Source organism: Thermomyces dupontii, assembly GCF_041956625.1.
Source record: "Thermomyces dupontii strain NRRL 2155 unplaced genomic scaffold VTN31scaffold_2, whole genome shotgun sequence".
Lineage (NCBI taxonomy): Eukaryota > Fungi > Ascomycota > Eurotiomycetes > Eurotiales > Trichocomaceae > Thermomyces > Thermomyces dupontii.
The window spans coordinates 2,602,081-2,617,347 of NW_027192308.1; the positions used below are offsets into that span (position 1 = coordinate 2,602,081).

Sequence of the window (15,267 nt, forward strand, 5' to 3'; positions counted from 1 at the left end):
GGTGTGGAGGAAAAACAGGTGGGAGAAAGAATCGAAGATGAAGGCGAGGAGAGACAATCAAGTCCCTCATCGGAAGAAAGAGGGGACAAAAAGAATAAAAGAGACATGGTAGGAAGAAACCGAATGGCCCGTTTACAGGGCCAGCACGGCGGCCGCACCGGCGGCGACAACGGCGCCGCCAAAGTTGATGAGGTTGCGAGCACCGGCGCCGGGGAAGAAGGGCTCCTCAGGCTGGCCGGGCTGGGTCGGGACCGGCGGGACGGGAGCGCCGGTGCCCCAGATCCCCGTCTCGGTGGGAGCAGCAGTCGAGGTGGCGGTAACCAGCGGAGGAGCGACGGAGGAGGTGGTGATGGTAGGGTCCGCACTCGAGGAGGAATCGGCTGGGGGCGCGTTCGGGTCCTCGCCCAGACCGAACTGAGTCGAGTACTGGTAGCCCAGGGTGGACTCGTCGATGAGCAGAATGCCGTAGTGGGTGACGTCGGGCTCGTAGCCGGCCGGCTCCCACAAGAACGAGCCTGTGTTGGGCAGGTGCTCGGCGATGACGGCGATGGGCACGACGTTCTCGCTCGGCCCGCGCAGGAGTTGAAGGGTGATGGGGCCCGGGGTGTTGGCATCCCAGGTGATCTTGTAGGGCTCGCCCTGGGGCACAATCTCGTTCAGGCCGGGGGTGAAGATGGCGTTGCCCTCGGGCGCCTTGCTGTAGTCGGGCTGCAGAAACTCGGCCGAAGCAAGGGCCACCAGAGTGGCGATCGCAGTGAAGAAGTGCCTCATGGTGTGGTGAGAATATTAATGAAAGAGCGACTGGTTAACTTGAGGGTAACTTGGAACGAGCGACTGGAAGTTGGACTCCGCGACAGGCGAGAGGAGCACAAACACACACAGAATGAATGGTGGAGGAGGAAGAAGAAGGAGAGAACTGGCAGCCAGGGCGCAGCGACAATTTAACATCGAGGAGCCCCCTCCCTTCGGCTGACTCTCTCGGGCCCTCTCGACTAGAGCCCCTTGGCACAATCGGTTGTGGAGGAGTCGTCATTTTGCTGAAACGAGCTGAGCTTGTCCCGCTAGGCTGGTCAAGTCGGCTAAGAGAGTTACAGCAGAGGGGCAGAAGGTTGTACTCTGTATTGAATAATCGTGGTTAAGGTTACTTCGGACGGGGAGTGTGTCGTCCTAAGACCAACTGGCGGACGAATTACGAGTACTTACTGAGTTCTCCGTATAACTCGTCGCCAATCAAGTCGAAATGGTTCATGACTGAATTCAATTCCTCTTGAAAAGCGGCTGGTAATACGAGAACCGACAAGTCCATGGAGGAGTTAACTAGATTATTAGTTAATACGAGAGAGAGCGGATTTCCAACCAGAGTTAGAATTATTACATATTGCAAAATGCAAACTGACCTCTCGGTGCGGATGTTCGCTCTTCAGCACGTGGGCTCATTGGTGATTGGGGCGTTTGTCTCCTAGTGCAGTCTTGGTACCTGCCAAGTGCCAAGCATAGCGGACTGCAGCCGGCACCAAAGATGATTGGCTCACCCGCTCCATCGCAATTTCCCGCTCTGGCCAACTGCGGAGATTTTCTCAACCAACTCAGGGAACTCGGCGAAATCTCCTTTGTCCAGCGCAACCAACCCGAGTACTCCGTATGTAAGTTACCCGTAAATCCCGTACCTAACCTATGGCGTACGGTATGATAAATACCCCACGGAGTCGGCCGAGATAGCGTCTGCCTATCAGCTGGATGGAGTACGAGTACGGTACGAGTACGGAGCAGGGGGATGGTTGTGATTTGGTTCCTTCCAGCTCATCGCTTCCAATCATCGAGAGCCTATCGCCCGATCTTGCTGTCCGGGCTAGACGGGAATTATCGTCGATAAAATTCCTCCCGCATCTCAAAGTCAAAGACCAACAACAACATCTCTTGAGAGAACGCGAATGCGAATGCTCAAATCGGGATGGCGCTGCGTCGAAGACAACGTCCCGATTGGGAAATAGCCGGGGCGCGTTGGCTGCCTGGTCAGTTAAGTTGTCTAGGGATGGTTGAAGAACTTGAAGGCGCTGCGGCTTTGATTGGTCTTTGCTCTTTAGTTCGCCCCTTGATTTGATCATTGAGAGATACATAGTACTGTACGGAGTACCTAGCGTCTTCAGCCCAATACTTATTCCACAAGGTGTTTTCATCCACAGATTCAAACGCCACTCGCTACTGCAACTCTCATGGTCAGCGGAAGGCTGTCATGCTGAAAGGAGATCGGGACTTCGGCCCGATCAAGACTGCTTTGATCGCAATCGCGGCGGTGAGATAAGCTTGTCGTGGGAGCAGATATCCCGTGTCGAGGAGATTGCAACACTGCTCGAATCAATCTAGACCAATACCTATCGTATCTTCATATAGCACACGACAGTATGACATACTTGCTCGTACATGTCCCCGTCATGAGTCATGTAAACCATTCTCGTCTATCGATCATGTTTGCAAACGTCCTACTAGTATTCATGCTACCACGCCAGCTTTCTACATGAGAATATGTACGGAGTTAATGCGTTGGTCTCATTTCAGAACTAACAGCCATTGCGTAGGCATCCATCAACGTACTAAAGCCGCATAGTTCGTGGAATATCGGCTAAACCTCATGTCCACCCAGCAATTGAAGCCTGAGATGTGACTAAGGTCAAGGGTCCTCTCCACAACAACAGGCTGACAAGGAAGGAGAGGATAATAATAGATGAGCGGACCCTTCGCCGATTTTCATCAAGCTAGGACTCGAGGTTGGTTGTCTCGAACACTCAACCCCTCCGCTGCGAAATGCGGCTGAGAACGCAGCATATCACTGGCGCGCTTCAATGATTCAGACCTCCATGACCCTTCATGTAACTGAGAACTAACTAGTGGGATTGCACAGGTTGCCCGACGGTCTCGACGCCACATCACCTGGAAATCTTTCCTTGGAGTCCTTGCTGTGGTGTTGCGATTCTTGAAGGACGCCGCACTTGCCCCCACGAACGCCTGCGTAAGAAAGCAGTCTGACCCCGAACCAAATCGTCCCTCAGTATGAACTTCCAGGAGTCAATGCATGGTCGTCGCCCCTTGATTCAAGGCAATGATGGCCTATTTCTTGGCCACTGCTCTCGAAGACATGAGCTCTTGCACATCGCTCTCCGTCAATTCATAACCTCGTCTTGGCCTTCAGGACCATGAGCAAGTAATCCGCGTGATGCACTGCCATGCAACCACAATCATGATCGGACAAAAGGAGAATGCCAATGATATACCGGGATAGGAAAAGCGTGTCCCATTGCTGAGCAGGGTCATGATTGCTTTGTTTCTCAGAACCTGCTGCTTCGAGTCGTATGGTTGTGGTCATGGAACAGAATATCGACCGGCAGACTGGAGGCAGCCTTACTATCTGGTCCCTGAATGTGCATCCTGCTGTCATCGTCTGGGGCAGACTGAAGAGCTTTGACAACTTTGTCCATGACATCTCCCAGACGAGTTCTGAACAGGTCGCGACTGGCATTTTCTCAAAGTGCGCTGGTGTTTTGAATGCTGCACGCGTCTGCTCCCGCAGCCATGATGCGTATTGTGCTCCCAATACATGTGTCTGCCTTGCTGTCTTGGAACAATCGCTTAACCTGGGGTCTTGAGAGACTGCCGGCTGTCGCAGGCAGGGCAAGAAGAATCCTGCGGGTCTGGAGACCACATTACTGTCCGCTGAACTTCTTCGTCAGCGGTAATGCTAATGCTGGACAGTGTTTGCAATGTTCTGGAAGACGATGATGCAATGAATTCACCAGATGCTCCTAACTAATAATGCAGTGAGCATAGACGCTCGCCAAAAGCCATTGATCGGCCATAGCCAGCTAGCTGTCTAAAATGAGTAGTACTCGACAGGTACGGTCAGCTCTGTCCTGCCACATCCGACATATCCTCGTCGCTAACAATCTTCTTCCCATGAATATAGCCCTCCTGCTCAATGGGCCTTGTGTCCTTCTCGTCCGCGAACTCGTCTCCATCTCTCGTGTACCATTTGGCAAAGAGATCATTCTGGATCCACAGCACCTTGCCTATTGCCTTGACTAGAGCGATTTTACGTGGCAGGTGTAACCGCGGGTGTGACAGGATCGCTTCTGTCATGGTATCCTGGATGATAGAGAGGACCATGCCGATGTGGATATACTCGACGTGCAGGGGTTTCTCTCGTCCTTTGCCGGTATGCATCATTCTGAGATTCGGTGATACTTGATTAGATCCGTGTAAGGCCACACTGCTGGAGCGGAGAAGATTTACTCACCCCACTTTGTCAAGATACTCCCAGAATTCCATCTTACTGGGGTCTGAGCACAGTTTGTTGAGATAGCCTCGGAGGAACATTTTGCGATGCTTGATCTGCGGACTGTTCTCGTCGGGGTATTCGTCGAGAGGACCATCGTAACTCGTACTTCGCGCTTGGAATGCGCGGGCCGTGATGTCGTACTGCAGGAGCTTGCGGTAGACGATGTTGACTACGGCGGGGATGAGGGCTTTGATGTATTTGGCACCGCTGACCAGGGCTTCAATATCATCTACCTGGCGTCAGGATACCGGCGCATACCTATGGGGCAAGGGTAAAGGTTATACGCACCGGAGTTGAAATCCAGAAAAGAGTGCAGATATCGTATTCGGGCTTCGAAATTGGTGTACAGATCTTTCCGTTCGATGTGCTGGATCGGACGGCTCCAGGCGGCTTTGGTTGGCGCAGGGGTCGTCGGTGCTTGAGGATTCGAAGCCGCAGATTCCGCCTCCATTGTATGAGCACTTTCAATGGTAAGACACAAAATTGTATTCAAAGGCTAGTGATGCACTCGGTTTCCAGAAAGGAACTGAGCGATCTACTCTTATCTATATATGAGCACATTTCTGCCTAGGCATTTCGATCGATTTGTCTTCCGGCAGTCGGCTTTGTTTACTGTGGTGGAGCTGTCATCTTAGGATATGGATCGGATCCAGCAGATCGTGACCATCAAGATTGCTTGCGGGGACGTTATTGGAGACATTTTTGCTCCGCATAACGCTTTTCTGCTCGTGTTCTTCTGGTGGTGTGATTTGCTTCGGGAATCGGCGATATGACGGCGCCGAGGACGTCAAATGACAGGATCTCCGTTACCTACCGTACGAGTTACTCCGTAGGTATGTTGGCTGAGATCCGATCTGATAAACGGAGGCTATCTTAACCTTAAACCTAACCCTACTGTTTTTCTTATTATTCCAGTTGGTGCTTTCAGAACTGGTCCCTGCTACAGGACTCTTTGTGGTATATCTCCAAATTAGCAAAACGGTCACTACCTATTCCTTTTTTTTTTTTTTCGTAGACCGGCATTGCCGTCCACGTGCCAATTCTTCGATGGCCGTTACTTCACCTCATGTGATCTCCGCCATCGCATCCAGTATGATCTCTCTGCGGGTACCTCCAATTCTATCAATCTCGGTATATCAGATGAATGTTGTTTTCGGAGGTAGTTCGGTTCTGACAGGTGGTCCAAGATCTCGTCTCACGTTACTTTGTGTGTCCGTTATCGGTGAAAAGCGATTCTTGTATCACCTTTCGAAGATTGAGATACATGGTAGCAAGTAATTTATGCAAGATACTAAGGAGAGAATGGTTCGATACAGCTTGAAGAGCTAGTTTGCTTCTGGAGGAATAACACCCACCCATGGAGGAGTATTGATATTTTGCCCCATAAGGACATTGGACGCATCCATCAGCTACGTGCAATGGTTCTTACGAGAAATTCCGACTTTGGCTGTCCGAATCCTATCGAATCTGTCTGTGCTCCGTAGGTCTCAGTGTCCCTGGCCTCATCTCGCTGAATGGCCTGATGCATGCAGATGAGGAACTATACCACTGCTATGAATGAGCCGAGTAGTAGCTGCAGGAAACCCCGAGTTAGTACTCTCGGCAAGGCCGGATCTATGGTTCCCTGCATAGGATTCCGCAACATCAAGGCTGCCTGCCAAGGTGTCAAATATTGAATTCTAACCCTGGAGGAAAGGGAGATATCGGACATTCCACAGAGTCGGAATCCTTCCTTCGTAAGTTACATTCCAGGATCAGCACCAATAGGTAGTGGCGAGGCCCCGACTTACCGTTCCTGAAGCTCTCCAAACATTCCGAATTCAGCAATCAGGGACCTTCCCGAACGGCTTGATGAGTCGTGCCTTCCGGGTTGTTGTAATCTTTTTTTTTTTGTTTCCTCTGTTCGCGGCCAAAGAGAGCCGTGTTCAGCATCAACGTAGAATCATCAGAAGAAGATGCAGTATACTACTACTTCTTGATGCGAATCGATTATTCTGCCCGGATCACAGCTGCATCCGGCCGGTTGCATCAGGATCTGCATTGCTATCACTCCATTACTTATACTCGGAGCTGAGCCCTTGCTGCGCCAGGATTCTTTCTGAACTCAAGGAATTCCTTCATCGCTTTCGGGATGTTGCTTTCCAAATTTCAGACGGCTCTTTCTCTGGCTCTGGCCAGTTGCCTATCGCTGGCGCAAGCCTCGTCCCCGCTGTTAGTCCACATGACCCAGCAAATGTGCAATGCTGACTGTTGGTAGACGGCAGCGATCCTTTGACTTTGGCGGTGAAAAACTCCGCGGTGTCAATCTCGGTGGTTGGCTGCTGCTGGAGCCGTGGATCACCCCGTCCGTTTTTGAAAACGCTGGTGAGGCTGCGGTTGATGAATGGACACTCAGCGAGATTTTGGGCAAGGAGGAAGCCAAGAATCGTCTTGCAACTCACTGGAACTCGTTCATCACGGCCGACGACTTTCATCAGATCAAAGCCGCAGGACTGAATCACGTGCGGATTCCAGTCGGTCATTGGGCCGTTGTTCCGGATGACAGCGAGCCCTACGTGCAGGGCCAGTTGGAATACCTGGACAAGGCCATTGGTTGGGCACGAGATGCACAACTCAACGTGATGGTGGATCTTCATGGGGGTAAGAGTGGCCTCCCAACTGTGGTCGCTGTCGGTGACGCTAACTGGCGTCTCTTTTTTTGTAGCACCTGGGTCTCAAAATGGATTTGATAACAGTGGCCGGCGAGGTAGTATCGACTGGAGCCGGCACGAACATAACATCAACCGAACTTTGGACGCAATTGACGTGCTCGTAAAGCGATACGCGAGCGATACGGACGTGGTCACATCAATTCAGCCCTTGAACGAGCCCATGACGGTCTTGGGCGACGCAGGGGTCAACCTGCAAGCTCTGCAGCAATTCTACTACGATTCCTACGGTCGACTTCGCGCGGTCAGCGAGGATGTCACTCTCGCATTGCATGATGGCTTCCAAGATATCACATTTTGGAACGGATTCATGTCTCCTGGCACTGGATTCTGGAAGGTCATGATGGACAATCACCACTATGAGATTTTCGTCGACAGTCTGATTGTCAAAAACACCGACGAGCACGTTCAAAACGTGTGTCAGTTTGCCCATGAGAAGCTCGCCTCCATGGACAAGTGGACCATTGTCGGGGAGTGGACAGGAGCGATGACGGATTGTACCAAGTACCTCAACGGTCGTGGTTCCGGCGCGCGCTACGACGGTACCTATCCGGGCAGCTCGTACATTGGGAGCTGTGACGGATACAGCCAAGCCGAAGTGTCCTCGCTGCCGGACGACACGCGAGACAACATTCGACGCTTCATCGAGGCACAGTTGGACGCCTACGAGACAGGCGCTGGCTGGATTTTCTGGACCTGGACGACGGAGGGGTCCCCGGAGTGGGACATGAAGCGGCAGTTGGCGGCAGATGTGTTTCCCAACCCGGTGACATCTCGCAAGTATCCTGGACAATGCGGTTGAGGACGTATTTGCGGCATAGGACATTGTTTGCTAGCTTTACTCGAGTATTGTACCGCGCGTTGCTAATCCGTGCATAACAATCAGATCCAGCGTTTCAGTGTTCCACAAAGCCAGTAATAATATGTGCAGACAGACGAGATTGGCGGCGATAATCCATTGTGGAATGTCATTCATTGAATATAGGCATTCATTTCATCATTCATCAGGAAGGGGAAAGAACATGAGAAGGGCATCGCCATTGCGTACTTTGCAGTCACTGAGAGGTGCGTAGCTTAACCTTTTTTTTTTTTTTTATTTCTTTTTTCTCTTTTATCGCAGAGCAGAGAAGGAAGAAATATCTAAAGTATGCCTAACGCCCCAAATGCATTGACCACCTCCCGATCCACATTCACCAACCAATCCTCTTGGAACTGCTGCGGTCCACCGCAGGCCTCAATCACCATCTGCAGCCGCTCCTTGACAAAGTCGCGGATGTTGACCTGACGGATGATATCCGCATTCTCCCACTCGCGGCGACGGATACTATGCGGTGGTTCGACGGTGGGGGCCGGCACGATGTACTTGTACTGATCGGAGGCCGTAGGGTCTGGGCGGCTCCAGTGAACGAGGTAGTCGCCCGTGGTGTTGGGTTGGTCCGGGTCGTTGACGCCCTCGGCGAGCTCGGTGATGATGTCCGTCCAGATGGTGAGGTAGTCTTGGAGATGGTTGAGAAGGTAGGCGGGGGGTGGGGTGTTGGGGGTGGCTTGGTTGATGGTGAGCAGCTGCGTGAGGGCCATGGTGTGGAGCTTTTTCTGCGTCACGAGCCCGATGTTGTCGTAGTGGAAGAACCACTCTTTCAGCAGCCAGGAGAGGGTCTGCTCGACGGAGGTGCCCGTAGCGCGGGCGATGGCGTCCAAGAACACGCGGGGACTGGCGATGGCGAGCCGTGCCAGTACGCTGAAATAATCCGTCTCCAGGACCCCGTACACGGGGGACGTTTTGCGGTTCGGCCCCGTCGTTTGGCCGGCTTCGTATGCGCTGTAGAGCCCGTCGAGGAGCGCCGGCAGGAGAGAACTGTCCAGCAGGGAGCTGGCGACGACGCGGTACGAGTTCTCGCTGCCCCCGTCCACCGTCGCTGTAGCGCGGATGATCATCTCCGCCAAGTTCGGGACGACGACGCTGCGTTGATAGCCCGGCCCGGAGGAAAGGAGTTTCTCCAGCGACACCAGCAAGGGAACCCGGATGTTGTCCGCGAGGACCTCTTGCGGAGCGAGGAGCACGTAGGATTCCGCAATCTGAAACGCCAATGGTGTACTGTCTGTCGCGTCCTCCAGGATCGGAAAGAGACCCGGCAGGAGCGCCAGAAGATCCGGAGAAGCAGGAGCGGGTGTTTGCATCACAATCGAGTGCCACAAATTCAGAGCCTCTTCCAGCAGGTAAACCATTGCTTCCTGTCCTCGAGTCAGCGAGAGTTATGCTGCGCACTACCCATCGACCGCTACTTACGGAACCTGGTTCGATGGCGTTTCGAATCAACGGCAGAATATGCCCGTGATACTTGACGGAATCACCCTTTAGTGAATTCATCAATGATGAAAGTATGGTCAAGATTGCTTGTTTCAGCAAGTGCTCTTCGCCGGATTGCTCCCATAGCGGCGGCAAAAGGGCCATGATCTGATCAGAAAATGGCAAGATCTGGGGAACAGTGAGCAAAGGTTCAATGTGTGTGACTGGAACGGGGTAGCTCATACGTGATCCTCCAATCTTTCCACCGCAATCCGCACTGTTTCGAGAAGCCCCATTTTGGTCTCGGAGAGCTCAACCTCTCGAATCAGGTCCATCAAGTTCTGCAGTATCGGCGTCGCATAAGGCAAGAATCCCTCCGGTGAAAACTCAAAGGGCTCAAGGATATTCTTGAGCTGTCTACACGTGGTGATGCGGACGACAAGGTCGTTGAGAGGATCCTCCTTGTTCAGCAAATGCTGGAAAATCTGATATATGAAATCCCGGTTGAGCGTGTCCGGCTTCATGGGCAGCCACTGACCCAGCATGATGGCTGTCCGTCTCCGGAGAATCTTGTAGCCTTGCTCTTGAATTTGCACCTCAGGGATAAGTGTCGACTCGATAAACGCGTTGAAGTCCAGGTGCTCTTCTAGGCTTGGGGCGGCGAGCCCAACCGCGGCGTATAGGGAGTCTTTCATCAAAATATCGTGATTCTGCGGGTCTGCCAAAATGGTTGTCAGAATCCATACCTAAGATGTGCAGGACGAGAGTCAAGACTCACTGGCAAACGAATAAAAGACGTTGAGAAGTTGAGGAATCAACAATGACTTGAAGTGGGTAATGAGATCTAGGAACAGTTTCTCGGAGCAGGATCGAATCGAAAACTCCCACGCCTCCGAGATCTGATCTTCTTTCTTTTCCCACTCTTCCGGCTCTCGCTCCCACTCCTGGAGGTCGGCCCTGCGTAACCGGAGGAACTTGGAGACCAATAGCTCCATAACGTTGACCACAAACTCTTGGGTAAATAACTGCGATTTGACAAGTTCTATCGATTCCTTTCTCTCCTCCTTGTCTCGAGGATACTGATATTTGAACGTGTGGGCCGGATAGAAGGCCATCTTGGCACAGGCCCGTACTAACAGCAACGCTTTCAAACCTATGCGATCAATCAATCGGCTCTCGTCCTCCTCGTCCCCATTGTCTTCATGACTATCCCGAGCAGAAACGTCACCTTCATAGACCTCGCCGAGTTTGACAACTACGGTCCAATAGGACTGGACCAATGGGATGGAATTTGGGAGCAGTGCAAACGCCGCTGGATGAACTTTGCACATCTCAACGTGCAGCTTAGACAACTGAAGAAGATGTTTCCCAACATATTTCTGGATCTGGGCAGATTTGTTGGCTCCAGGATCGACCAGGGTGAAAAACTTGCTAACGTGCATGTGACTAAGCTCCCAGAAACGCCGAACTTCTTCGTCTCGATTGGGATGTTCATATCCCGCAATCAATAATCGGCGTAACACTTTGATCGAGGTGAGGCTCTGTTCCAACAGCGCCACCACTGTGGCCTCGTCGGCATGGCCTTGTTCCACAAGTGCGCCCCAGCTGTTGACCTTGTCCACGTATAGGCTCCCCAGTACCTGGAGTATCTCCGGACTCGCGTTCAGAAGATTTTGTCTGATGCGTTGTATCCGTGCCGTCGATAGTTCCTTGATGATCTGAAGCAGAACGGTGAGAGTCCTGGGAAGTTGTAGAGGATTGGCTCCCGGCTGGGTCGACTCGCGGAGGGCGGAGATTAGGAAGGGAAGAGCATCGGGCCTAGTATTCCAATCCATGTCAGAGAGGCCAACCAACATACTAGCAAGCAATTGACTTACCACTCGCCGCTTGTAAGTTCATGCCGAAAGACCTTCGCTATTGTCAGGGCATTGTGCAAAGCCAACAGCGGGGCAGGCTCGATGATGCCAGCTTCCAAAGCTCGTCTCTTTATTGCCTCCTTGTCCTCCTTCTTGATCGCATGTGGAGCAGTCTTCCTCCAGTATTTGTCGATGCCGTTCTTCATCTGGATGATCGACAAGTACCGAATCTCCAAGGGTAACGAGTGGTCAAGGAAGACATCCTATGAGTTGTGAGTTTTGCCATAATTTTCAAGAATCAGTCAGGGGGCTAGGGAAGTACTTATCGACGAACCTGAAGCAAAGGATAGAACCCCTCCTTCTTTTCCCAATACTGGAGCTGTTTCGTGCCTTCGTGTACCTGCTGTTGGGTTGAACTAGCCGCTGACAGCAAGGCGCTCAACAAATTCTGCCGAGTTAGGGGGTTAACTTCGCTCGGAAGCTCAACCGGAGTGGCCATGTCGAGTGATTAAGCTGCGCCAGACCGGAAAAGCTGCAAAGCAATGGTGTGGGGGACCACTCCAGGTTCCAAGCTACGAAGAGAAAGGCGAGGAACTCATTGAGTTGCGAAAGACGAAAACTGAACGAACAAACTATGAGAACGTCCGGAACAGTAGTTTCGTTTTATAGAAAAGATGAGCACAAGTGCAACGACGTTCGATGCATGGCAACCTCTACAACTGGGATGAACGGATGGTCCAGGATCAACATTTTTCCTGAATGATGCTGTTCTAGGGTTGGACCCTACTACCTCATTGGGTACGGAGTACACTATTCCAAAATCAGTAAGCGTTTTCTGTAATTGCTGCACCACTGCCCACGCTATTCCAAATTAGACATTTTTGAGGATAACTAACTGCCGATCCTATTTCACGCGATGAACCGCGTGACGCGTTGAAGCGCGTTGACCCGCAGGCCGACCACGAGTTTGAGCTTTCGCGCCCAATGCTATGCCCAAACTTCCAAGACTAGCTGTCGACTCTGATAGACCGTGTTGCTTGACGAAGCGGGACATGGTCCTAGCCCTCAAGTTGCTCGAATAATCCTCAACTCTGTCAGGTCCCTTGGGAAAAGCAAACTAGTACTTAGAAGTACTACCTCGCATGTACATGCTCAGCATTTTCTGAGTCAGGCCACGCCCTGTTCAAAGCAATAAGTACTTACTGTAAGGTGGTCTCAAGCAGCAGTTGCAAAGTACCTAATCCGGGGAGACGAGTCCTATTTCCGGTACACATCTGGCCGTTCGCTATATGATAACTTCAGATCGAAAGAGAGTAAGTAGTACTGTACTAGTTATACTATCATTGAGATTGACGCATTTGAAACTGATGGAGCCTGACTTCAACGTGCAGTGGCATTCATGATGGATTATCCGAATAAGCTACTCTCGATTCTTAATCATGGAAAAGGTCTTTCGGGGCATAATTCTTCAACCATTCATGGCATCTGAACGCTAGTTGTGCCCTGCCACTTGGATGTGCATGAGAACACGCTGACAGTACTTGAGTTCGTTCGGAAGACACACCCACTAAAGGTGCATCAGACCAAGTGGACGACGCTGACGCCGGGCCAGCTTCTTGAGAAGGAAATTCTCAAATCTTTCACCTGCAGTTACCAGTGGATGGTCCGTTCAACGGTCGTCGACTGAAGAGTTTCGAGACGGGCCAGACTCGCTTCCGAGCCTTCGGCTGTAAGACCGTCACTGATTTCCGTCTGGACCGACATCGATGCCTACGCCGGGTTTATTTCGACTATGACCACTCCATCGACCATCTCAGCGTCTGATCATGTGGACCAACAGGCATCGACCCCGAGATACTCAGCGCGCGTCTGACCTGAGACCATCTGTCTACCGCTTCTCGAAGGCGACGGGCCACATTGCCGTCCACGATGCCACCACCGGCACGGTCCCGGCACCTAATCCTGGTGCGGGGCATAGCTGTGCGCAGCACAACAGCGAGCTCGACGCTCGGACAATCGCTGGTTGCAGGCATCCCTTTCAAGTCAAAGTACTGCTACGAGGTCTTTGGCGACCGTGATGTTTTCGGCATGGTCGATTCCCGTGGTGTTGAGTTCTGGGTCTCAAATCCAAGTTATGCTCTGAACTCTCAAGATTGGAAATGGTGCTGAGGAAATATACCGGCAAAGCATGCTTGACGTCTCTCAAGCAACATTGGAACTGGTTCATTCCCCCAGCAACATTGCCAAAGGCTATCACTCTCGGCTGGTCAGGTTGGTCCCTCTTCTCGTCACGCCGCCGAAGCTTGCTAACGGCCAGGGTACCATCATCGATCACGCAAACCGGGTGAAGTGGAGTGGGAATGTGGCTTCGCGGTGGTTCAGAAAGGTACCTATCCGGGCTGCTGTCGGCTGGAAAGGACCGCCGCTACGGGAACTGATCCTGGCTCGAACAGTTAGCCTAGTGAATAGCTCAAAATGAACAATCATCGGAGGGGAGAAAGCTCTTGAGCTTGATGAGGCTGCGCAATACATCGGCTTTTCGGTACTCTTCAAAAAGAACCATGTTGGGTTACGTATTGAAGTTTCCTGATTAGGAAGATTTTTAGGGCAAAGGGTGATGTCATAGTCAAACCTCAACCCAGTTTGCTTCTGTTGGTCTTCATTTGGAACCCCTTCTGTCCGAACTTGAAGCGCGTCCTCTATGGTTTCTGGGCTCGTCAACAGCAGTAGACTTTCCTCGTGGAACGATACTATCTTCGTGAAAGAAGTAGAGCCTTTGTGAAGTGATCTTCTCCAGTTGTGGAGGATGACATAGATATGATGCTGGATGATGCAACCTCGCTAATCTTTGATCGGTTCCCGGGAATTTGAACTTTGATATAGATCGATTGAATCCAGAGTTCTCCATAACCTAAATTTCCATATCATCTCCTACTATTTCAACATCGAGACCAAAATGTCTGGCATCGCATATGAAGCTGAACGAGAACTCAACACTCACCAAAAGAAGCAAGGCACCGATCCGCAAAGCGTTTCAGGTACGTCGTCTTGTTTCCTACGCTCGAATAAGTAAATGATAAAAAGCTTACCAAAACGATTCCAGCAACCGAGTCCGGCGTCAACGCTCGTGTCGAGAGAGATTTTCCAGGTGCCGAGGTCCGATATGGGCCCGGCTCGGTTCCCAGAAATAGTGACCGCATGAAAATTACCCCGGAAGAAGGGGGTGACTATGATGTCCTTGGCAGGTTAGTTGGTCCCAGCGCCAACATACCAGATCCCAGGAAGGTTCTAACTCGTCTTCAACAGAGTGACCGAGGCGAAGCAGTTCGAGGGACGCGGCGGACCCGAGGATAAGATGCGGATCAAACAGGAGCGGCGTCCAGGTGATGAAGGGGTTCCGGTGCAAGCTGTAAACTACAACGCGAGACGTTGAAGGGGCTAGGATAAGCTACTCGGGCGGTAGTGCTTGCTCATCTACTAAGTGGCTGGGACGCGAATGACCTATGCGGCGGATTTCACTGAGATTTCCCCTCATGAGACCAACAAACTCTTTAAGTGAATGCATGGTGTTAAATCTGTTGTTACTCCTCTGAACTACATCTCAAACTCTAAAGTCATCTTCAATTGTCCCTGAAATGACGACACATTATCCCAGAAAACGTCTATAAGGTCGCTTGTGCGTGCAGGCGGGCATTGGAAGGATGTATTCTCAACCAGTAACCTCTCCTTCGTAGCCAGTCAATCTCTAAAAGCTTTATATGGGCCAGGAAGATGAGTTGTTTTTTTTTTTTTTTTTTTTTTTTTTTTTTTTTTTTTTTTATATAAATTTCAAATTTCGGGAAGGATCAAAGATCCACGGTCGTTCATGGACAGTTTCGGTTTGGCCCCGTGCTCCACCCTGTACATAGATGAGAGACCCCATCGCAAACAAACAGACCTGAAGCCTCCTGAAACAGTCTTTGGAAGCCGATTCACAGGGACGGGATCATCAGGGTGAGATTTCCCTCGGGATGGTCCGTATCAATGAATCGTACAATGTTCGGACGAGAATTCAACCGAAGCAAATGCTAATGATGAAAAGGAAGA

At 51.4% G+C, this 15,267-nt stretch overlaps 5 protein-coding genes across 5 annotated transcripts; 2 read left to right on the top strand and 3 right to left on the bottom strand.

Annotated features, from left to right (window-relative positions):
- Window positions 1-132: 132 nt before the first annotated feature.
- Window positions 133-771, bottom strand: VTN31DRAFT_3335 (uncharacterized protein; the record flags this gene model as incomplete). The annotated part of the gene is made up of 1 exon (XM_069403603.1): window positions 133-771. The coding sequence occupies one exon, from the start codon at window positions 769-771 to the stop codon at window positions 133-135; it is 639 nt and encodes a 212-aa protein (XP_069262768.1).
- A 3,123-nt stretch (window positions 772-3,894) lies between these two features.
- VTN31DRAFT_3336 (uncharacterized protein) lies at window positions 3,895-4,781 on the bottom strand (the record flags this gene model as incomplete). The annotated part of the gene is made up of 3 exons (XM_069403604.1): window positions 3,895-4,219; window positions 4,289-4,559; window positions 4,619-4,781. 3 exons carry the CDS (start codon window positions 4,779-4,781, stop codon window positions 3,895-3,897), a joined length of 759 nt encoding a protein of 252 aa, XP_069262769.1.
- Window positions 4,782-6,461: 1,680 nt separating this feature from the next.
- VTN31DRAFT_3337 (uncharacterized protein) lies at window positions 6,462-7,840 on the top strand (the record flags this gene model as incomplete). The annotated part of the gene is made up of 3 exons (XM_069403605.1): window positions 6,462-6,541; window positions 6,588-6,970; window positions 7,035-7,840. 3 exons carry the CDS (start codon window positions 6,462-6,464, stop codon window positions 7,838-7,840), a joined length of 1,269 nt encoding a protein of 422 aa, XP_069262770.1.
- A 338-nt stretch (window positions 7,841-8,178) lies between these two features.
- On the bottom strand, window positions 8,179-11,680 carry VTN31DRAFT_3338 (uncharacterized protein; the record flags this gene model as incomplete). Its single annotated transcript, XM_069403606.1, has 6 exons — window positions 8,179-9,270; window positions 9,326-9,514; window positions 9,571-10,043; window positions 10,104-11,143; window positions 11,203-11,444; window positions 11,516-11,680. 6 exons carry the CDS (start codon window positions 11,678-11,680, stop codon window positions 8,179-8,181), a joined length of 3,201 nt encoding a protein of 1,066 aa, XP_069262771.1.
- Window positions 11,681-14,137: 2,457 nt separating this feature from the next.
- VTN31DRAFT_3339 (uncharacterized protein) lies at window positions 14,138-14,614 on the top strand (the record flags this gene model as incomplete). Its single annotated transcript, XM_069403607.1, has 3 exons — window positions 14,138-14,219; window positions 14,285-14,426; window positions 14,488-14,614. 3 exons carry the CDS (start codon window positions 14,138-14,140, stop codon window positions 14,612-14,614), a joined length of 351 nt encoding a protein of 116 aa, XP_069262772.1.
- Window positions 14,615-15,267: the final 653 nt, after the last annotated feature.